Below are 22,649 nucleotides of genomic sequence, written 5' to 3' on the forward strand. Positions count from 1 at the left end.
AAGAATTGGAAACTTGGGAGGATGTGAAGTCCTAGGTTCTAGTTTCAGCCCTGCTGCTTTTTTTGGCTACATGACCTTGAGCAAGTCAAGTACCAGTAAGTCTTCTGAGACGCAGTTCTCTCATCTCTGAAATTAGGGAAATAACATCTTCCCCAGGGGAGTGGTAAGACTCACATAAGATGTTTGTAAACATGTTTGTAAACCATAAAACCAACGTCAGTAATAGAATAATACAATACACACACATAACACACGCAGCTCCTGCAGGATGGCTTTGAACTCTGCCTCTCCCCCATGTGACCTTAGACAAGTCCTCTGTAAAATGGAGGTAATAGCAAGTGATGCATATTTAAAGTGCTTAGAAAGCACTAACACATGGTAGGTGATCAGTAAATGTCAGCCATTATCACATTTTCTGGGAGAGAATTCATTCACTTAACTGATTTTTACTGAGCACCTACTATGTGCTGGGCACTGTTGGAAGCACTGGGGACCCAGGAGAGAACAGAGGAGACAAAAGTCTGGACCTTATGGGGCCTACATTCTAGAGAGGGAGATAAAATTAGGTAAATCATTGGAATAATAGAAGGCAAGTAATGCCAGGAAGAGAAATAAATTAGGGAAGAGGTGGGCAGTGGAAGGTAGATGCAACTTTAGACCATGTGGTCAAGGAATATAATTGCCTCACATTTGAAATAGATGTTCATTCTGATCCAGTCAGTTTGGTGTATGTGTGGCGCTGGGGGGTGGCTGACATGGCTATGAGCCTTGGCATCTGTGGGTGAGGGCCATAGTCTGGGAGCCATTATAAGCTGGCACTCTAAGGGAGGGCCCTGAATTCATGTAGTATCTTCCTCTGGCCCACCTTGGCCTTGGACTTCCTAGGACCAATCTACTGAAGGTCATTGTCCTCAACTGTCAGCACTGAGATGACAGAGGGCGAGGGGCTGCTGTAACAGCAAGGATAACTGCCACTCACTGAGCCCACCGAGTGCCACATATCTCCACACACTGTCTCTGTGCCCCTGCGGGGTGCAGCGATGATTTCCAGAAAGCCACAGAGGCAGAACTTAAACCTGAGTCCACAAGACTCCCGAGCTGGGGCTGGGGCTGCAGCACGGGCTCCCAGATGCCTGCTGGTCTGGGCACCTCGGAACCCCTGGGGGAGCACACTTAAAATGCTTGTCCCCCAGAAACGATTCAGTAGACTTGGAGCTGGCCCAAGATCTGTGTGTTTAGTGGCACCGTGGGGCTTACGGTCCTCTGGGCCATCTGTCAGTGTCCCGCCCCTGCTTGCTCCCCAGCCCGCCCTGCACGTCTTCCCTCACGTCCGATTGAACACTGCTCACTGCTCACCCCAGTGAGCCTGAGCGGGGTCCCTCAGTCGGAAAATTTCAGAACTGCAGCAGTGGCCCAGCACAAACCCCACTGTACAGATGGTTTAAGTGAGGCCCAGACTGGGACAGGGTGACTCAGTGCTACACAGCAGGTGGTGGCACTGACACCTCCCCTTATCAGGTGTGGCTGAAGAGCAAAGGCCCCTTTCTAGCGAATTTCCTTGGGCAGCCAAGAGGTGGCTCTTCTAGGTAAGGCCAGGCAGGAAGGGATGGCTAAACTGGCCCAGTGGGCTTTGAGGGTTTGCTTGGAGAGGCAAAGGTTATCTGGGAGAAGAACACACGGCCTCCGTGGGAAGAAAAGAAATAGCCATTCTCGCCCCGGGCCTCCGTGACTGTGTGTTGGGAGGAGTCAGGCAGAGTGGCCCAGAGCTCCGAGAGGCTCCACGGCACAGAGTGTGGGCTCTGGGGGACCAGGAAGCCCCACTTTTTGTGCAGACGGGAGCCCTCTCCACCCTCCTCACCCAGAGCCCACAGAAGGCGGCCCCAGGGCCATGGGCAACAATGGAAAAGGCAGCAGCCGCTGACAGTGTCCCAGTGACCGCTGACAGTGTCCCAGTGATGGATCGGCAGGTGGGGAGGCCAGAGCAGGCTCAGAGGAGCTGCCTGCACCGCCTCCCTCGGGGAGCTCCTGACGTCAGGGCCTGCGCACCCAGCCCCCCCCCCTCCACCGCTGTCGCACTCAGCACTGGCTGGGCCTGCCTCATGTCCCCTGTATTGTTTGAGAACTAGAATGGCCCCAGGTGACTGGAAAGCTAATGGATCTGACTAGAAGCCAGGTGACAGGCATGAGAGGGGTGTGGTCCCCTCCTGGCAGCCAGGCTGTGTGTGACAGTGGGAGCTACCGCTGCCCTGGCCCTCTGGACAGGTCACCTGCTTTCCACCCGTGTATCCATTCAGTAAATGTTTGCGGAGAGTCTGCTGGGTGCCTGGTGTTGTGCTGGGTGTTGGGGGTACAGTAGTGACCCAAACAGGCAGATTGTCACAAGCCGACATTCAAAGGAGGGGTTTCACCTTTAGGTGGCCAGTGTGAAACCCAGGAGTTTCTGCTCAGTGTTTGCTGAGTGGATGAGGGGCAGCTCAGTTTCTGACCGAGACCCTCAGCACCACAGGGCCCCGATGTTTCACTGCTTAGCCCACACTTCTGAGCACGTGTGTTCAGGGGCGGGCCGCACAAGGACTGGTAAGACGTGTGCCCACCCTCAGAGTGCTCACCGTCAGGTGGCAGAGACAGAGACACGAGACCCTGAACACAGCTCGGAGCGGGGGCATGGTGGGGAGCGTGCAGAGCACAAGGGCAGAGGGGCGACAAAACCCCTCATTTTGCAGATGATCAGTAATATTTGTTGAGTGATTATTTGGTGTTGGGGGAGCTTATGTTTATTGTCTCATGAGGGAACTGCAGCCCCAGGAGGAAGACGCTTGTTCATCACTCATTGGCGCAGGGAGAGCCAAACTAGACCCGGTCCCTAGGAACCTGGAGTGCCACCTGTCCCTTCTCCACCACCCAGCCGAGGACCACCCAACCTCATTGGACAGAGCAGGGGGAAGGCTTGGGACAAAGTGGGCACCTAAGGATTGGGCTGCCCACTTTCCATTTAAAGGGCGTCTTCAAAGCCACCAAGGTCCCAAGCCTTTACTTTGGAGGTGGTGCGGCCCTTTCTTTGACCTCTTAGAGGCCCTTGCTGGAGCGAGGTGGAGGGTGTGAACCAGAGGTCTCCTGCCATGCCCACAGATTCCACAGCGTCGGTGTGGGCAGGGACGGCCCAGGGCCCCGTCTCAGTGGTGTCCAGGCAAGGAAGATGGCACCCGTGGGCCATGCTGAGGCTGCATGCTCCTGGCAGGTGCTGGATCTCTCAGTGGATGGTCCCAGAGGCCAGGCAGATGAATGGCTCAGCCAGGGGGAGCGTGGATGGCGCTCTCCGATCCACTCCCACTGCCGACAAAAGCTGCATCTGCACAGCTGACAGCATATGGCTGGGGAATCATTTGATCTGAATATAGACTGGCATTGTGTTTGGGGCCAGAGGGTCTAAGAAGCATGTCTCATGCTTCTTTGGATTCACTTGTGTCCCACACCCTCCTAGGAACCCTCCATGATTATCTCAGTTCAGATGAAAGTGCTAATAATCTCTTGGGGAAGGTAACCAACACCCACAAAATAAAGCAAACAACAGGAGGCCGTGCTAAATTGGGAGCCAGGGCAGCGTCATGGGTAGGTCCAGGGCAGCAAAGGAGGCCGAACACCAGGTGACTGGCTGGTAAGCCTTTTGAATTGTGCAATGCACAACCTTGTAACTGTGCAGAGGAGCCCGGTTAGATCCACAGTTCATGGCATCGTCGATTCAACACAGATTTAGTGAGAGCTCGCATCGTTCCAGACCCTGGGGTTACAGTGCGGAGCAAGACCGGCTCCACCCACCACGTAGCTGACGCTCTCGTTCGGAAATAAGACAGAGGCTCAAGTCCTGGCGTGGCCGCTGTACTAAATAACGTCACTGAGCTTTCTGTAAAATGGATGTGATAAGTACTTCGAAAGGTGATTGTGGTAAATAACTGAAATGCCCCTGGGTTTCAGGTCTGACACATGGGAGGCCCTCCCTGAGCGATAGCCGGTATCATCGCAGAGAGTGGGCCCCAGGGAGAAAGGCTCCGGAAAGTGGAGGGGACAGGCGATCACAATGCGGAGGAGTCAGAGGGAGCGTCTCAGCCGGAGCAGGAGTCAGGGCAGCCCCTGAAGGGTGGGCGTGGTGTGCCCAAGCCCCGGGGAGCAGGTCCTTCTGAGGGTGGGCGTCACAGGGAAAGTGGAGACGAGGGAAGTGAGGCTTCCATGGGCCAGTGCCAGCACTTGATTTGGGGACCATATTTTCCAAAAACAAAGGATAGGACATACACGAGCTGGCAAAGAAGTTCTGTGATTCTTCCAGATGTGAGAAGCAGTCTGAAAGAAAAAAAAAGTGTCATCATGAAAATATTGGGATGTAGGGAGATTGCGGTATTTTACTGGGACCTGAGACCTAACATTGGAAACTGGGTCTGTCTCTTCACAGTCTGAGAAAAGTGACCCCTCAAAGGCCACACAGGTAAGCTGGGTCTGGCGAGACAGGGGCAAGGGAGCTGGCTCAGGCAGGATTCCTGGTTGCTAGCAACAGGAGTCACCCTTGACCCTCCCGAGTGGACAGATGCAGGGCATTGGGGGTGGTAGAGAGCCGGGCTTGGGACACACATGAGCGCTAAGCAGCTCCAGAGGGCCGAGAGCAGGAAGTTAAATCAGTCCTGGCCCTTTCGGGGTGAGAAGGTCTGATTGGCTAAGCCCGGTCATGTGCCCTGGAGACGCATTGGTCAAGGTCACTGTCTACCTGGGCACACAGCCTGGTGGCAAAGATGAACTGGGAACCAAAGGTGGCATCGTCCAGGTGGCGGGAGTGTCAGAGGCGGGGTGTGGAGGTGTGTGCGTAGTCCTCCCTGTGACGCAGGCAGTTGGGTATGGGGTGGTGTCAAAGCAGGGTCAAGCTGGGGCCACCACAGCCCTGTTTCTAGATGAGGAGTCTGGCTTTAACATCCAGCAGTGGGGAGCCACTGGAAACTCCGAAGCAAGAGCGCACTGCAGCAGGGCTGTGCTCCAGCAAATTAGGCAGGTGTGTGGCGTGGATCGGAGAGAGAGCCTACGAGGGCAGACACTGGAGGCAGGGACAAAGCGGCGGACCCACTTCAGAAATCCCCAGGGCAGTCCTGCGAGCTCTAGGGTACATACAGATCTCCCCCCAAAGTAGATCTCCCAGCAGACTGCCTGACAGCAGGAAACCCAGGACAGTCCAGCTCTGGGTGAAATAGCCGACTCTGAAAGGCCTGTCGACATGCACACGTGTGACCTGCAAGTAGAAATGGGCTGACCCCTTACCCCCAGCGCCCCCTTAGTAGGCTTTTGCTTATTAGATTAGCTGGCTGAAGAGAAAATGGCCCTGAAGTGTAGGACGTGCGGCCAGCATGTTCTGTTTCAGATGCAGGGAATGAAAGAGCAGAGTCCGAGGCCTGGGCGGAAGTGGCCGTGGAGAGGAGCTTGTGTGGGAGTGTGTGCGCATGCACGTGTCTGCATGTGTGTTGAGGACAATCACTAGCAAATTGGGCACAGTGGGGTGGGAGCACCCGTCCTTCGGATGGAGGGCACACAATATTTAGGAACACGAGACACCCCGTCACCCCTGCTGAGAAGGCCCCAGGGGTGCCCAGAGCTCGGAACCTGCACAAGCTCCCTTTGGCTGTTATTGCCAGGTGGGGTGGCCAGGGGCAAGTTTCCTCAGGTATGGAGTCGCACCTTCCCTGGGCAATTATGAATTAAGACCATGTAAGTGCAAGTTTCTCAAGAAGGGGGCAAGACCTCCTTCAGACCCCAGAGGCTGGGACACAGAGGGCCTGACCTTTGCCCCAGGTTGGGGGGGAGGACTGTGGTGCCTATTTTGTAGTGGCTCGCTCTCATTTAATACCAGCTTCCATCCAGAGGAGAGAAAGCAGAGAAGACTGTGACCATTCTGATCAGGGGGTCTGGGGCGCATGGGGTGGCTCATGGAGGAGGGAACTCAATGACCAGCAGCGCCTATCCAAAATCATCTGCCACCTGGCAGCTTGGGGTCCCACCATTAGGTCACCCATCGCCTGGGTTCGGCATTATCCATTACCCTGTGTCCTCCTGATGTGACTGTCATCTTCCTCTGTGCTTTCTCTGCGGTGTCCGCAAACTAGTCTGTGTGAAGCGTGCAGTGATGCTCTTTGATTTCTCGCCTCCACACCCACACTGGGCCACACTGAGGCAGGCAGCTGCTGAGCCTGTCTTAGAATGTGTGAGTGTTGCAGGTGCGTCCCTGAGGCCCCAGCAGAACAGGGAGCCTCTGGGGTAGGTAGTGGTTCCCCAGCTTTGCTGCCCATTGGAATCACTGGCAGATCTTTAAAAAAATACTGATGCCTGGCTCCCACTCCCAGACCTTGTGATGAAATTGATACAGGGTACAGCCTGGGCACTGGGATTTTTTACATTTGACCTTAGCCAAACGGCCAGGAAGCAGTGGGGCACTGGGATTTTTTAAACTTCCCAGGTAATTCCAAAATGTAGCAAAGTTTGGGAACCACTAGGGGGAGGGACGAGCCTGAGTGAGAAAGGAGGAGGGGAGGGAGAGTCTCCATGAGCAAGTTTAAGGGGCACACAGAGTTGCCAGCCAGCCCCTTCTTAGAACCCCTGCTTCCCCACTAACTTGCCAAGTGTCTCACCCACACTCAAATGGGAGGCAGCGTCGCTGAGGTGCTTCAGAGCCAGACACACCGAGTGCGAACTGCAGCTCCTTAATTCCCAGCGGCGTCACCTTGGGCAAATCCTGTCCCAGAACTCAGTTTTCTCATCCAGAGAAAGGGTTGCTACAGGAGGGTTAAAAGGGTTTCGTGAAGTTATGTGAGGTTGTTACAAGAATGAAATAAAACGATGTATGTAAGTTGCTTAGTATAAGGCCTCTTTATAAGTGCTTGTCTAATTGTCTGTTATTACAATGATTCTGTTTTTCATTGTTATTATTAGCACTGCCATCCTGCATCTTTCTGTCAACAGACTTGGTGTGGATCTCTGTTTTGCCCTGATACAGCAGAAGCAAGGCCCCTGGTTGCGGGGGTGCCTTGATTCATACAGTAAGAAGGGCATCCATCAAGCAGAAAGGGCATTAGCCCAAGGTCTGGGACTCTGGGAAGCCCAGAGAGGCCAGGGTCATATTCAAGGTCATTCAGCTAGTTAGGTGGGTGTGGAACTGTGTCTAGAAACCCTACCTCCTGTTCAGAGCCTGTTCTTTCTGCCTTGCTAAGCTGATTCCCCAGGTAAGAAAACATTTTGCTTCTGTGTACAAAATTCAGCTTTGCAGAGATGCAAGATTCTAGAAAGCTGAAGCTGCAATGCAGGTTGTTTTGAAAATATCTCATCTTCCGTCAGTTCACTGGGTTCAGATAAAGCCTGAATTGAGGCCCACAGCACCCGCCGCTCCCCTGGGCAGCCTGCAGGGCGAGCCACCCCAGCAACCTTCCCAAGGGGGGCCTGGCCTTGGCTGTCCCCGCACGCACACCCCACACGCTCTCACGATGCACACACACACAAGCTGAGACCCGCTTTCAATTAGTTATATAATTGTATTCAATTTAAAGGATCTTCTCTCCCTGCCCAAACCGTTCTTGTGGTAACAAGGGAGAAGAGAAGCCTCTGTGAGCAAACACATTAACGCTCCACAAAAGCTCCCAATACATGGAGATCTGGTAGGCTCCAGCCTGCGCCTCATTTCTTTAAAACCTATTTGACCAAAACCAGAGAGGAGTATTTTTCAGTCAAAGCTGAGGGGGGGGAGGATAGGTGTTAAATGACATCTGTCTTGCTAATAAAAGCTTTAAACGTTCATTGTGGAAAAATTGAAAAGCACGAATACCCACCGAGCAGGGATTGCCATGACTAACAGTTTGATGTGTCTTCTTAACTGTGTGTGTTTTTAATGGGTAGACATCGTTTTACATGTAAATTTGACCTGACGGTTTCACTACACAGTGATCTTGAGCAAGGCCTATGTCGTTACATGTTCTGTGAAAATATGACTTTAAATGCACTTGCAAGGTTCCATTATGTTGGTGTGCTGTGACTCATTTTGGTGATGCCACATTGTTGAGCACTTTAGAAATTGTTCCCTATTATAAATAAGACCTCGGCGGATGTCTCGGTGTGTTTCTCTGTTGAGTTCTCTGGGATAAATCCCCAAAGTGGAATCATTGGCCAAAGCCTACGAACCTTTTAAAAGTCTCTGAGAATCTGTCCAATAGACCTGCAGCAGGTTACAGGTCACTGCCCACCCTGTAGAGAGGCGTGTCCTGACCCTGCCAGCTCTGTCTTTGGCAGGTAGGGTGCATTTGAAATACAACCTGACCCCTAGCACTGGACTCCTCCCTGAGATGCAACAGCTGCCACCCAACAGTTGACCTTGAAGGTCAGTTCCAAGGAAGAGGGACTGGATTTTCCCTTTTTGTTTGGGGTGGGGGGATTTGTCCCATGAGGCCGTTAGGATGTGGCCCACCAGCAGTGTGTGAAGAGCTCCCTGGTGATCAAAGACGCCACACAATGGGGTTCCCCACCCCACCCCTGCAGCAAAGACTCCACCCCGGTTCTGCTGAGGCTGAAGCTCTGAGGTTCGAGGACCAGGTGGCAGATGAGACCCAGGACCCCTGAGAACCCTCCCACTGGGACAGTTCTGTGAGCTGACCATCTAAACAGCAATTCTAAGTCATGAAACATTGAAAAACCTTGACTCCACTCGTTAAACCTCTCTTTTCTCAGCAGTAAGGTGGGGCTAGGAGGATTAAATTTGACTATGTTAATATAATAAAGTAACGATGGCCACTAGTGGCGGTGTGACCGGTGGTACGTGTACGAGTGTGAGAAGGTAGCATTGTGCAGCAGTTAAGAATCAGATCAGATTTGGTCTGTAGTCACACCACCACACACACCGGAGCAGCACACAGAGGCATTTGAGAGGGGAAGGTTCTGGGAGAGAATTGTTCACATTTTTCTCCATCTTTTTTTTTTATCACATTTAAAAAAAAAATCAAACCAAGCGTCCTTTAGAACACCTGGTACATGCATTTTACTTGTTTGCTCTTTAATTTTTCCATCTCGCAAAGTAACAATTACACAGGGTTCACGAAGTCTAACAGGACGGCAAGGCCCAAAGCACCGCAAGGGATGCTCTGGAGTCTGCTTGCATTGGCTTGTGAGAGCGTGTTGTTAAAATTTTAGGAGTTTTGCAAGCTGGTTGTTAAATACAGCCATTATTAAAAATTAAATTATGCAAACTTTCAATTAAATAAGTTACATTAAAAACAGGTACTTCATATTAAAGTGATTACATTCTAATTATTTTACTACAGTTTGTGCTCTTGAAATTATTTACATCTATCATGCACTCGGCCTCTGGTAGAAGGGGGTCTGCATCCACAGATGCAACCAACCACCGTTACGTTGTCACCAACGTGAACTGTGTAGTTAGGCCTGTGGTGGTTGCATTTGTACGGAACATGTGCAGACTTTTTCTTGTCTTTATTCCCTAAACAATGCAGTGTAACAACTATTTCCATGGCATTCACGTTGTATTAGGTATTATAAGTAAGTAGTCTAGAGCTGATTTAAAATAGACGGGAGGATGAAGGTGTATTAGAAGCAAGTACTGCTTAGGACGACTGTATCTATAAGGCAGAAATATGATATAACACGTGCTACTGTGGGTCTCTTCCAACTCTGCTGTAGGCGTCATCACCCCACAGGTTGGAATTAGACGCAGCGGGACTATTTACACCACTCCAGTGGGCACGTGCTACAGACCAGGGCCTCTTTCCTACTGGGGAGCCGGTGGTCGAGCATCTCCCAGTACCCCATGGCCTCTGCCCCCCACCCCATCCCACCTCACCGCGCTCCTCATCTCCCACTGCCTAAGGGTGGCTGCTTTTGTTGCTTTTAGCTGTTTTTCTTTTTGCACTTATCCCCATATTTCTTAATTACCTGCTTTTACGGCCACGTCTTGATTTTTTTAATCTTAGACGTTATCTATTGACTCCCTATTACGGAAGATGTGGATCTGGCGCTCTTCCAGCTCTGTCTCTCCTCTTAACACACACACACACACACTCACACACACACACACACACACACTCACACTCCCCTGCCTCTGTCCTCCTAGCATAGTAAAGCACAACTCTTTTTTAAGTAAATATTTGGGATTTTCATTATTATAACTGTGTCAATATTGTACAAATCACCATGCATTATGATTGCATTAGCTTTCTTATACAACTTTTTCTCCTGGAATTAATCATTTTACTTTTAACTTGCTTGATTTCTCTGTAGAACACTGGTTTTCAAACTTTTCTTCTTTGCAATATAATTTGTTTTTCTAACAAAATGTTATGTGAAATCCTACTATATAAGACAGGAAAACAGGAGCTGCCAGGTTGAAAGCCTTCCCTTCAGGGCTGCCACGCGGAGCCACGCAGGTTGTTTACTACAAAACTCTAGGGGCCGTTCACGTACACAACAATGGATTAAGTCGTGATGGTTATAATTACCCGCCCCACTGGGGGATGCAGCCATTGTACAAAGAGAGGTCCACCCAGACATGCACACTACATCAGGATTATTCTGTTTTCAGAAGACTTACTCCCTTCCCAACGGAGGGCTCTGACCTCTCCCCGGTCTGAATAGGTTCCAGGGATGTTGCTCCACTAGTCCCTCTAGTGCCTCACCCACAGGCTGCTGGCCAGAGCTGCTGTTAGCTGATGGCCACCTATTGACTGATGCAGTGCCCCTCAGATTTGCCTGGCCTGGGCTGGGTGCCAAAAGCTTAATGCAAACAGCTTTGCTCAGGGATCATTCCAATGCAGCCTCTGGGATCCGATGTCAGAAATGGCTCTGTCAGAGAGTGAGTGAGCTCTAGACGCAGACAGTGCAGGGCCCATCTGCCCAGGGACGTCGGAGCTGGAGGAGGGGAGCTGGCCGACCATGAGCAGAGGGTTCAAAAAGCTCAGCCTTGAGGATCTCACCTAGGTGGGAGTCCGCATTTCACTTTCAGCTGGGTAATCTTGGGCTTGTTGCTTAACCTTTCTGGGCCTTGATGTCCTCATGCTGAATGCACAGGGGTGTCGTAAGAGTTAAAGAAGATAATAAGGTGCAGCCCTAGTAAATCCCAGGGCCACGTGTGGCTCTGTCTCTGCTCAAAGTCGCACCTGAAGAAACATTGTTCAACAGTCTGAAAGTAATTGGAAAGATGTTCCAGTTTGAATTGCATCTCTCGTGTAATGTCAGAGGGGATCCCATTCTTAACTGATTCCCACTGTCCCCAAATCCTTTTCCTCCATTCTCTAATCCCCCCCCCCCCACCACCACCACGTCCAGCATCAGTAGAGCTTTCTGGAGTGCAACCCCTGGGGCTCTTTTCCTCTCTCTCTCTCTCTCTATCTCTCTCTCTCCCCCCCCTCCCTCCTTCCCCACCCGCCGTCCCGCTGCCATCTCCTCCTAGGGCTCTTTTTTCTCTATCCATCCTGTCATTGCTGGGTCACAGCAAAATAAATAAATAAAAACTAACGGATCTGGAATTGAGCCGACAGAGGTGCAGGCAGGAAGTGGGGGTGGGGTGGGGACAGGTGACAGCAGGGTCCGAGGTCCTGGTGAAGCAGAGGGCACCGTGGCAGGGCCTCGGCAGAAACGGGTCCTCTTCCTCGTTTTCCAGCCTGGGCACCTGAAGGAGGGTGAGGTATGACCTGCCTGAGGTGCCTCTGACCACCCTACCACCGTTAGCAGATGGGCGGTGATTAGAAGAGCCTTCTCCGTATCCCCCAAACCCTGCAAAAGCTAGTGTTAAAAAGGTGGAAACATAGTTTCTACCTATAGTTTTCCCTCCCTTCCCTGCCACCTTTACAGCCACTAAGCATGGACCTACCCTTCCTGTATCCTCCACCCCCACATCCCTTGTTCCATCTTTTGTGGACTCTACTCCCCTCACAGGATGTCTTTTGGGTCACATACTGAGCACCTGCTATGTGCCAGGCTTGTTAAGAGCTGGAGATTCAGAGACAAGGAAGACGTAGTCCCTGTCCTCTGTTGCTCACAATAGAAACAGACTGTAATTCGGTGCAATGATGTTATAATGGAGAGAAACCCAGAACACTGTGAGTGCACAGAGGAGGAGCTCTTAATACCTTAAGAAAGATCAGGGAAGACTTCCTGGAGGAGGTGTCCTCTAACCTGTACAGTAATAATAACTACTACCATATACTAAGCAATCTTTGTGATGATACTCTTCACACTCAACACTTTGCTAGGCACATTAGCTCATTTAATCTTTACAACAATGCTAAGAGGTAGGTATTGCTATCCACATTTCAGAAATGAAGAAAGCAAGGCTAAGAGAAATTCATTGACTTTCCCCAGTCCATATAGCTGAAAGGTGGCAGAGCTGTGATTCAAACTCAGGCTGTGCGACTCCAAGACTATGATTTTAACCACTGGGCCCTGTGCACAGGTGTTGGAGGTGTACACCGGGCCCTGTGTGCAGGTGTTGGAGGTGTACACTGAACAAGCCTGCCATATCTGGGGGCAGCACCGTTCGCATTGCAGGCAGAATAATTTACATATATGACAGTGTTCAGGTGGACGCTGAGGCTTGGGCCTCTGCACAGACTCCTGGAGCCGCAGGAAGGGTCTCCTCCTGATCCAGGCCTGGTGCAGCACCTCTGCTGGGTGCAGCAGGGAGTGTGGGAATGGGGAGAGTGTGTACACCCCATGTCTGGGTGCACGCTCTGCCAGGGCAGCCGCCTTTGGTCATTCAGACGGACAGCAACATCTTAACTTCAAACGTTTTCACTTGAAGAAGAGGCCCCTTTTGCCAGTTTTCATGAAGGTGTCATGTGGACCAGCAGTGTGCCCCCCACCCCGCCCCCATCGCCATACAGTGCTGGGGAGCACACAGAGCGTCTTGGCCCAGCCGGATGCAGGAACTCAGAGACCAACGGGACATTTTAGACGCTCAGAATAAAGGCTCTCCTTTCGGGGCCAGCCCAGGGCCATCAAACTCATGCCCTTCTCTCTCTCTTCCCGGCAGACAGGCAGGATTGAACCCAACTACCCCAAGGTCTGCGGTCACCAAGGGAACGTGCTGGACATCAAGTGGAACCCCTTCATTGACAACATCATTGCCTCGTGCTCAGAGGACACATCGGTGAGCAGGAGGGGTGTCCCGAGGAGGGTGGGCCGCTGGGATGCCTCCCTGCTTCTGCGAGGCCTTCCTCTGTAAACACTGCCCCCCTCCCTTCTTTGCCCTTCATCTGACCCAGGATGGGGAGTTAGGAAAAGGACTGATTGACAGCTCTTGTGCCATTAGAGTGCTTTTGTTTGGAGGTGTTCTTTTATAGGTGGGAAATCAGAACACAAAGATTGAATATGTGATTCAGCACGTACGTGTGGTTTGAAGAGGAGAAGGGCCAGAGGGAAAATATGGATGAGGAGGAAGGGGACAGGGAAGGAAACGGAGGAGCCGTGCGTGGAAAAGAGCCCTGCTTTTGTGGGCTGGGCAGGGCAAATGCACCGTCTGGCTTCGTCCCCTGGAGCAGGAAGGATGATTGGATGAGGGTGAAAGGAGAGATAAGTGAGTGAATGAATACAGCCCAGCTAATCGGTTACCCAAAGAGAGAGACTATACATAGTCTCCACTGGCTAATAAAGTTGGGGTGGGGAGCCCAACTGGCACAGTGCCTATTACAGGGGAGTAGTGGGGAGGGGGCTGAGAGGCTGGAATGGGCTTGACCAGCTCCGGAAGGTCAAAGCCCTGCGTCAACCCAAAAGGATCCCTGAGAGTGGCAGCAGCGAGAACAGGGCCCACGTGAGCAGAGGATCAAGAATTGGTGGTGATGTGGGCCATTAGGTTCAGTTACTTTGTTCAACTGAATGGGGACAGTGACCTGGGGTCAGAGCACAGGCAGGCCAGAGGACGGACACGAGGCGATGGAGCCCAGGATGGGTCTGGAAGCCCAGGAAGAAGGAGGTCGCTGGTTGCTTCCTGGGCGGGGAAGGAGGCAGCTGGAGCTGGTGGGGGCTGGAGAGGTCAGTGGTGAGTGCGGGTGAGGCCGGGCTCACTGGGAGAGAGGGTAGCTGGCGATGCCGCCCATTCTCCTCTTCCAGGCACAGGGAGGCCAAGGGGTGCCAGCAACTGCAGCAGCCCCGTTGGGGCTGCCAAGGTGTTCAGTGACTCCCACCATCCATCAGGGAGCAAATCCCCTGAAGCTCGGGGCTGCCTTGTCCCGGGCTCCTCCACCCGGTCTGAGCTGGACACTGACACACAGCTAGCCCCCACGGCCACCCTGTGAGCCAGGCACTGCCACCCCCAAACTGAGGGTTGGGGGCAGGTCACACACTAGGAAGCTGAGGAGGGCTTGTGGTCCCCAACCCCTCCTGCTCTGCGAAGTCTCAGCATGGCGTGAATCCAGAGTCCTGTGGAAAGCCTCAGGCCCCTCTGGGTGGCTCCTGTCTCTCTGGGGCGGGGGGCAGCTGGGAAAGAGGAGAGCAGGGTCCGGCTTGCTATGGGGAGGAACAGGCTGGGCCAGGGCTCTCCGGGTCACCGGCCATCCTGGCTCCACCTCAGGTGAGAACTTCTGCCTGAGTCAGGGCGAGGGTGGCGGGGGTCACTGGTGCCGATGGCCCTGCCCTGTTCTCGCTCAGCACATTACTTCACCTGAGAATCAGGTACCACCTGCTCCAGGACCCCAGCTAAGGAACCAGACATCTGTGCCATGTGTTCAAGAAGAGCACAAGCCCCAGCCCTGGCCACACGAGCCGAGCGCTCCCTCCCATAGCTTGCCCACCATGCTCCTGGATGCTGGGCCTCAGAGCGAGCTTGGCCTTGAAATCCGACGGACCTGGGATTGAATCTCAGCTTCACCATTCACCAGCTGGGTGACCGAGGGCACTCTGGTTGCCCTCCCTGAGCCTCAGTTCTGCTCCTCTTTGTATTAGTGATAACAATGGCACATCCCTCTGTCAGTTGCTATGAGGACGAAAGGAAGTCTGTGCTGGTCTCAGCCCTGCCCTGGAAACTCCGCCAGTGGGGGGGGTGGGGGGGGTGGGGGGGGTGGGGGGTTGTGCAGAATGAAGCCGCTGCAGCCACTGGAGGTCAGACAGGGCCGCCCTGCCCAGGCAGGAGAGGACAATTAATTTTGACAAAGGTGCAGGCAGGACAGAGTGGGGGAGAGAGAGGTGGACCCTGGGGAAGCAGGACTTGGATGGCCGGGGAAGGGTGGAAGGATGCCTCGGGAGAGGGCAAAGGCACAGGCCTGGAGGGAGTGTGCCTTGGTCGGCCTGGGCCAGTGTGACTGCATGCGACAGACTGGCTGGCCTAGGGACAGCAGATACGTATTGCTCCCGGTTCCGGAGGCTGGGAAGTCAGAGGTCGGGGTGCCAGCGTGGTCAGGTGCTTCCTGTGTCCTCACACTGTGGACGGGGCTGCGGAGCTCTCTAGAGTCTCTTTCATAAGGCTCGAATCCCACTCGGGAGGGCCCCACCCTCGTGACCTAGTCACCCTGCAAAGGCCTCGCTTCTTGCTTCCATCACCTTTTGGGGTTAGGATTTTAACATTTGAGTTTGGGGGCAACATGAACATTCGGACCACAGAAGAGTGTGTGTGTGGAAAGTGGAGGTATCTGGTGTGGCTGGAGCGCTGGGCAGGTGGCCAGGGAGGGAGTGGGTGGGACAGGGACACGAAGGGGGGCTGGGAGCAGAGGGAGAAGGCCCGGGATGCCAGGGAGCACAGCTGCACTTTGAAGCGAGGCCCAGGCGTCTCATGCCTGCGAGCATAAGCCGGGACACCGGCCGTGCTGTGTGTGGGAGTCACTGCGTGCTCTGGGAGGCGGTGAGGGGGCAGGGAGCAGGGGCGGGGAATTAGTGGGGCTGAAGGGTCAGGACTGGCTTTGTGGAGGAGGGGGACCCAAGCCAGCTGGACAAGTGCTGGAATGTGGCTCCACAGAGGGAAGGGGAGGCCCCCAGGGGAGAGGGTGAAGAGAAAAGACACCGGGTTTGGGGGCACAGGGAGGGAGGGCCTGACCCCAGCTCTGATCCAGAGAGGAGATTAAGTCTCCAGGCCAGAGAGGAGCTAAGCTCTTGCTCTGGTGGCCAGCCCAGCTGCCCCAGAATCAGCTCCTTTGTCCCACAGGCTTCTGTCCCTCCCCAACCTCAGGGCCAAGGATCTGGGCCAGGAGCCAATAGGCCCCTGAGGCTGGAGCCCAGCCCCTCCTGGAGAAAAACACACTGAGGCCCCAGGGGCAGCACCTTGCCCCAGGTCACACAGGGAGTCTGTGACCCAGGCAGGGCTATAAACCCAGGGCTCCTGACTCCCAGCCTGCTTGCTGAGCAGCTCACCAACAGCTGCAGCTTTACACGTGAGGAAACTGAGGCTCAGCATCACCATGGAGGGCTCAGATCCCTCCAACGCTCAATACTTAACCTGGCATTCTCTCTGTGCAAAGCCCACGCGGGGCGCCTGGACCAGGTCCTGGGAGGGTGCGAGGCACAGGCAGTGCGGCCTGCGGCTCTTGGGTTGGAGGAGGAGCCTGGTCAGTCTGCCGGGGCAAGTGCCTCAAGGGCAGGCCTCTGAGAAACCCTCCCTTGACCCACACCAGCCCAAATGGTCAACTTACTACACATCAGAAATGACATCTAGAACCAGGGTTAAGAGGTCCGTCAGCAAACCTACTGTGTGCCAGGCACTGTGGCACACACTGTGACCGGGGAGAGAAGCGGCCCGAGGAGGCCCAGAGAAGCTGCTCACAGCGGGTCTGGCCCGTGTCATGTGCCTGTGCACCCACTCTCCCCCACTGCCCCCTCCCCCTACCCCCCCACCCCCGCATCATGCTCTACTTGTCTCAAAACATTCAGAGGACACTGAAGGGATCTAGCAAGTCTTCTCCGCCTACCAGTGCCTTTCCCATATCCGCCATCCTTTCAAAATCTCTAGTGAAATCCATCCCGCCTGTCCCTGAGGATCAGTGCCCCTCCCCCACGACCCCCTCCTCCAGACTCTGGGAAGATCCCTAGGAGTCTAACCCACGCCTTCTGGACCCAGTGGAACACACACCCCAGGCCCGTTCCCAAGGGCTCCTGTCAGGAGGGAGGGGTGGGGGCCGTAACTCTCTGGCATCTGGCAGAATCCAGTTCTTTCTGCTGCTGGGTGATGTCACCTATTGTTGAAGGGCTGTGCTTTTTATAGCTTCTGCCGCAGCTCTCAGCTCCGGAGGGCGGCTGACAGGCGGCAGGGAAGGGCGCTATGGGTTTCCAAGCCTCCTGCTCTCAGCACTTCTCCTCCTGCAGCCACAGAGGGAGAGGTTCCTTCCTTCCTTCCTCCCTCCCTTCCTCCCTTCCTCCCTCCCTTCCTTCCTTCCTCCCTTCCTCCCTCCCTCCCTTCCTTCCTTCCTTCCTTCCTTCCTTATTATTTTATTTTATTGTTGTTCTATTACAGCTGTCCCAATTTTCCCCCATTGCTCTCCCCTGCCCAGCCCACCCCCCTCCCATGGTCAATCCCCACCCTGTTGTCCTTGACCATGGGTCCTTTATACTTGTTCCTTGACTAGACCCTTCCCCTCCTTAAGGGGGGGAAGAAGGGAGAATTTTCTGACTTCTGAAGGAGAGGAAGGGGTGGTCTCGGGAGAGTGGAGGAGGAGGGAGAGGGAGGCAGGCCCGCTCCCTGGTGGGCCGAGCTCAATATCTTTCCTTCGCCTTCTATCCCTTTGCTCCTCCATCCGGCGGCTGCCCTCAGCCACCCCACCTCACCCCACCCTCCTCAGAGACGATGGGCTAGGGGTGGGATGGGGCTCTGCCAGAAGCAGCCAGAAGACACCAACCACCGTGCCCTCCTACGCACTTGAGAATCAATACCTCTTGGAGCTGGGAGGGAGTAACACACTCTTCTTAGAGATGGAAGGACAGTAGCCCCAAGAGGCCTCACCGATCCACTGCACAGCCACGGAGACACTGGCAGTGTGGCTCCTGTGTCAAGTAGCCAGGCCCTGGAGGCCACAGGCCTGGGCTCAAGCCATGGTTCTGCCAGCCTCCAGATGCGTGACCTTGGGCCTGTTCCTTTACCTTCCCGGGTACCAGTTGCCCTGCCGTAAATTGGGAACCATATTGGTTCTCAATCATGAGAACCACATGAATATAAAGATGTTTTGTGGCTACTAAGAACTCCATAAACATTAACTGCTACTTTCTTAGCCTTAGGCTTGGTGGGGACCAAAGAGTTTAACTAACTTGCCCAGTGAGGGGTGACCAGAGGGCTGGAAGTCAGACACCCAGTACACACTCTTTCTACTACATCTCACTCTGCTCACTGAGCCCCCAGATAGGCCTCACTTCACTAGTTTTCCAAAAGGACTAAGCTGGATGCTGAGCTCAAAACCCAGGAAAGAAATTCACCCCCGCACCAGGCCCCTCTTCCAAATCAGCGTGATTTCTCCTCTATCCCGTCGTCCACCACCAACTGCAGGAAAGGCCAGGGGCCAGCCCACTCACCCCAGGTCAGGGTGACTCATTGCTGCACCCGCTGATGACCTCTGGGCTTTCTCAGGTTTTTCCAGTGATTCATGCATGCAGCAAGTGTGTCTCGGGTGCCTATTACGCATCAGGCACTCACGGTTCCTTACCCTGGAGAAAGGACGGTAATTAAAAGACCCCACCCATGAGTCAACCATCCAGTGGGAAGCCTCGCTGGTTGTCTGCTCCCCAGGAAGGGTCACTTCTAGATACTTGGGGCCAGGGAGCTGTGCCTTCTTCCTAGAATAGATGAGCAGAAGGACAGACCATGCCCTACCCAGGTTGTCAGATTCCAGCCAGGGGAGAAGGAGGGGATCGGGCAAGGGCAGGGATGCAGGAGAGAGGAACAGGGTCATGTGCCTGATTCCAAGCCTGTGTTGGAACCTCAGTTCCTCCCTTCCTGGCTGTGCAGCCCAGGGCATGTTTCCTGACCTCTCTGTGCCTCATTTCCTTATCTGTGTAAGTAAGAGTAACCATTAATGAAAGTAATAATGAAGATAACAATAATAGTAGCAATAATAACAATAATAGGTAGCACAGATCCTCCATGTGCCTGGCTCCACATTTACCATTTCATTTAAACCTGCGGCAGCCACCGCATGAGACTGTCAGCAGCAGACACTCTGCCGTGCCTCCCCCTGGGCCCTCAGGTGGCCTCTCGCACCCCCCTGGATTTGAAGTGACTTGTTTCTCACTTTGGGAAACAGGAGGTCAGAAGATACCAACATGAAGGCAGACTTTGAGATTCTCCCTCTTGTTTAGATGAGTGATGATCAACTCAGCTTCTAGTAGTAAACAGAGTAATCGACAAGAAATGAGTGGAGGTGAGAGTCCCAGGAACCTCCTGGCTCTGAGCAAGACCCTCACAGTTTTCTCTTCTCATTGCAGAAGACATGAGAGTTGCCATGACCACGGACCCAGGCGTTGTATCCGCAGAGGGGTGGGCTGCAAATCCTAGGGCCGGTGTCTGTGCCATGTAGTGTAGCCACATCAGATGCTTCCAGAGGGCAGGACCCATGTCGTATACTTTCCTGTTTCTCCCCACACTGCTCCAAATAGAGTGCTTTTAATATGTAAGTACTAAGGAGTTGGAGTACTGAGTATCTATATCTTCTCCCAGCTGCACAGGACCAGGGTGCACCTGAGCTCCTTCTCTGGGCTGCTGTACCACAGACCCGAGCAGTAAGTGCTGACTGTGTGCGGTAGCTGTGCGACAAGCAGGCCCCGGACACCGCACGTTCTTGCCCGCGGGAGCGGTGTCGTCAGAGGCCCTCCTCCTCGGCAGCCCTGGCCCTCAATTTGTCAAAAGCAGAGAGAGGCCCGACCAGACACCTTCATAATCACATCGTTATTTTAAACAGGGAACGTGTGTGCTGCATTATGTAGAATGGAGACCAACTTTGTACTGTATACATTGACTACTACACAGGGTTTGGCAAAGTGCGCATGAAAAATATAAATTGCATCTAAAATTTGACCTATGTAAAACTCTTATATGATTTTTAATATTAAGCAAAGTACTATTAAGTGCTTAGTAATCTACTTGGTAGGACACATATTTTATCTTCACTTAGTCTTCACAGCAACTATAATGCGAGGTGTAATTGTTCTCACAGATGAGAAGGCTGGGGCTGACAGAGGCAAAGTGACTTGGCTGGAGTCTCACAGCCAGGAAGTTCAGAGCCTGGATTTCTTTTTTTAATATGAATTATGTTAATTTCAGTGATTTTTTTAGATATTATTTATTTATTTTTAGACAGAGGGAAGTCAGGGAGAAAGAGAGAAACATCAATGTGTGGTTGCCTCTCGCATGCCCCCTACCGGGGACCTGGCCTACAACCCAGGCCTGTGCCCTGACTGGGAATCAAACGAGCGACCCTTTGGTTCGCAGGTCTGTGCTCAATCCACTGAGCCACACCAGCCAGGGCTCAGAGCCTGCATTTCAGTGGAACTTGTCAGACCACAAAGCTCTCTCTGCCAGCCAGCTTCTCCCTCCCCTGTGCACAGAGACACTGGTTTTGCAGCTCTGTTAACAGTTCTTATCAGCTGCCGTGCCTTAGCCTTGTCTGCACGTGTTTGTAGTCTCCCTCACAAGTCTGTGAGCTACTTGAAACCAAGAACCACACCCTGGTGCCTAAAGTGTGTGACACAGGGAAGGACTGAGCATATTTTGTTGGATGACTGTAACTGAGATAAACAGGGCTCTGACCCAGGGACCTAGGAAGGGGACGGTCCCAGGCACAGCTGGCTTGCTAGAGAGAATGCTTCTGCCACGTTCCCCTCCCATTCCTTTCAGAAATCCGGTTTGGCAGACCCTGTTGGCTTTCCTGTTCAATTGAAGTAAGCTCCCAGAGCAACTTCTGGGCAGACCCACCATGTTCCTCCCACACCCATCCATTCTTTTCCTCCAGCAAATCCCTTGAATACTAAGGGATTGGAATTCCTTTTCCAGCTATTAGATCCACTGTGAACTTCAGCTCCTCCTCTTAGCAACTAGAGCATGTGACACGAACTCTTTGCTGTAGTGGTGGATCAAACAGAGTTAGTCTCTTCCCCCAGAGATACATTCAATGACGTCAACAGCAGAACAGTTTGGAAGATCAACTCCCACATACTCAATGTGTGCATGGAAAACTTGGCCCTGGGTGGGGGGAGTGGCTGATACCATATGGGGATAAGGTAAGGCACCTCTTTCCCCCCTGGGACATTTTTCATCAGGGTCCCCCAGCCCAGCCTGGGACGCTACTCCAGCAGTTATTGGTGAAAACAGCAGGTGGCGTCTCCCTTGGAGCCCTTTATGCCACAGGATGTGGACCCGGTCTGGGGCTGAGCCTGGGTGTGGGCTCCACCTGCCCTCCCCGCCCTCTTGGCTAAGCCATTCGGTTTCTAGGCGGAGCTGTCACCCAAACCAAGGCTCAGACTCGCAAGGCCTCTGAGCCCAGTTTACTCCAACTCATGTACCTTTAAAAGGTGCACACATCTCAATTCATCCTCTAGACAAGGAGCGTGAGCCTCAGAGAGGTTAACTGGCTCGTCCAAGGTCATCCAACTAGTCAATGAGATTAGAGCCTGGGTGACCCTCGCTTCACAGCTTCCCCTCTCTGTTAGCTGGTTAGCTGGCTACTCAGGAACTAGGCTGTTCTGGGAAAGGAAATTTCCTGAGATTCCACCCAAGCAGGACTCTTTTGAGCCTCAGCGACCAGGTGTGCCACACTCGGCCTCTGGCCTCCTTTGCCAGCTGCCAGCCTGCCACACACCAGCCAGGCTGGCCAACCTGCAGTCTCCCCAGCACTGTGCCCGAACCTACACACACGGATCGTTTTCCTGTCTCCCCACCGTTCCCCACAGCCCAACCTGTTTTTTGTAATTGATTTGAGAGAGGGGGAGAAACATCGATTTTTATTTTCCACTTATTTATGCATTCATTGGTTGATTCTTGTATGTGCCTTGACTGGGGATTGAACCCACAGCCTTAACGTGTGGGGACGACACTCCAACCGAGCTACCGGGCCAGAGCCAACCTGTCTTTTCAAACCTGCGTTGACATCCCCTTCTTTAACCCTGCTTCTACCCAACCCTCCCACCCATCACCTGCAAGACTGGATTCAAGGTTCCTCCCACTCTGCACCCTGGTGGATGCTCTAGTGCATCAGCCTTGCTGTACGCTGCTCAAGGGCAGGCACCGGGCGAGCTCAGCACCCATCCTGTTGGCCGGCCAGGGCCTGGCTCATAAGAGGGGGGTGTGGAAGTAAAGAGGCTCAACTCTCTTTCATAGATCTCCCTCAAAGACCAGAGGCCACTCTCCTGCCTCAGTCAGCACTTACGCGCTGGCTGACCTTGTGTCCACGTCCGCCGTCCTGGAGAGGCAGTGTGAGGTGTCCACAGGCAGGACCCTTCCTCCCACATGCCTCCACACGGGCCATCATTCTCCCCTCCGAGTCTCCTCCCCTGGAGTCTGAAAGCTTCTCAAGCTTCCCGACTGCAAACAACGGTGGCCGATAGACCAGGTGAAAAAGACTTGCGTTTCTAAGAATCAAAGAAATGCAAATCCAAACAACAGTGAGGTGGCACTTTTGATCCAATGGGCAAAATCCAGTTTTGACAATACAATTTTAGAGGCATAAGTA

General features: G+C 53.3%; 1 protein-coding gene across 4 annotated transcripts in view; it reads left to right on the forward strand.

Moving 5' to 3' along the window:
* Positions 1–22,649, forward strand: part of CORO2B (coronin 2B) — a 122,254-nt gene that overhangs the window by 85,200 nt on the left and 14,405 nt on the right. For all 4 annotated transcript variants that reach the window (XM_045823189.1, XM_045823188.1, XM_045823191.1 and 1 more), the window contains one exon: positions 13,052–13,168. In XM_045823189.1, coding sequence (XP_045679145.1) covers positions 13,052–13,168 — 117 coding nt within the window. The remainder of the gene's footprint in view (positions 1–13,051; positions 13,169–22,649) is intronic.

This window comes from Phyllostomus hastatus, unplaced genomic scaffold, assembly GCF_019186645.2.
Source record: "Phyllostomus hastatus isolate PE091 unplaced genomic scaffold, TTU_PhHast_1.1 phas_scaffold_501, whole genome shotgun sequence".
In the NCBI taxonomy this organism is placed as follows: domain Eukaryota; kingdom Metazoa; phylum Chordata; class Mammalia; order Chiroptera; family Phyllostomidae; genus Phyllostomus; species Phyllostomus hastatus.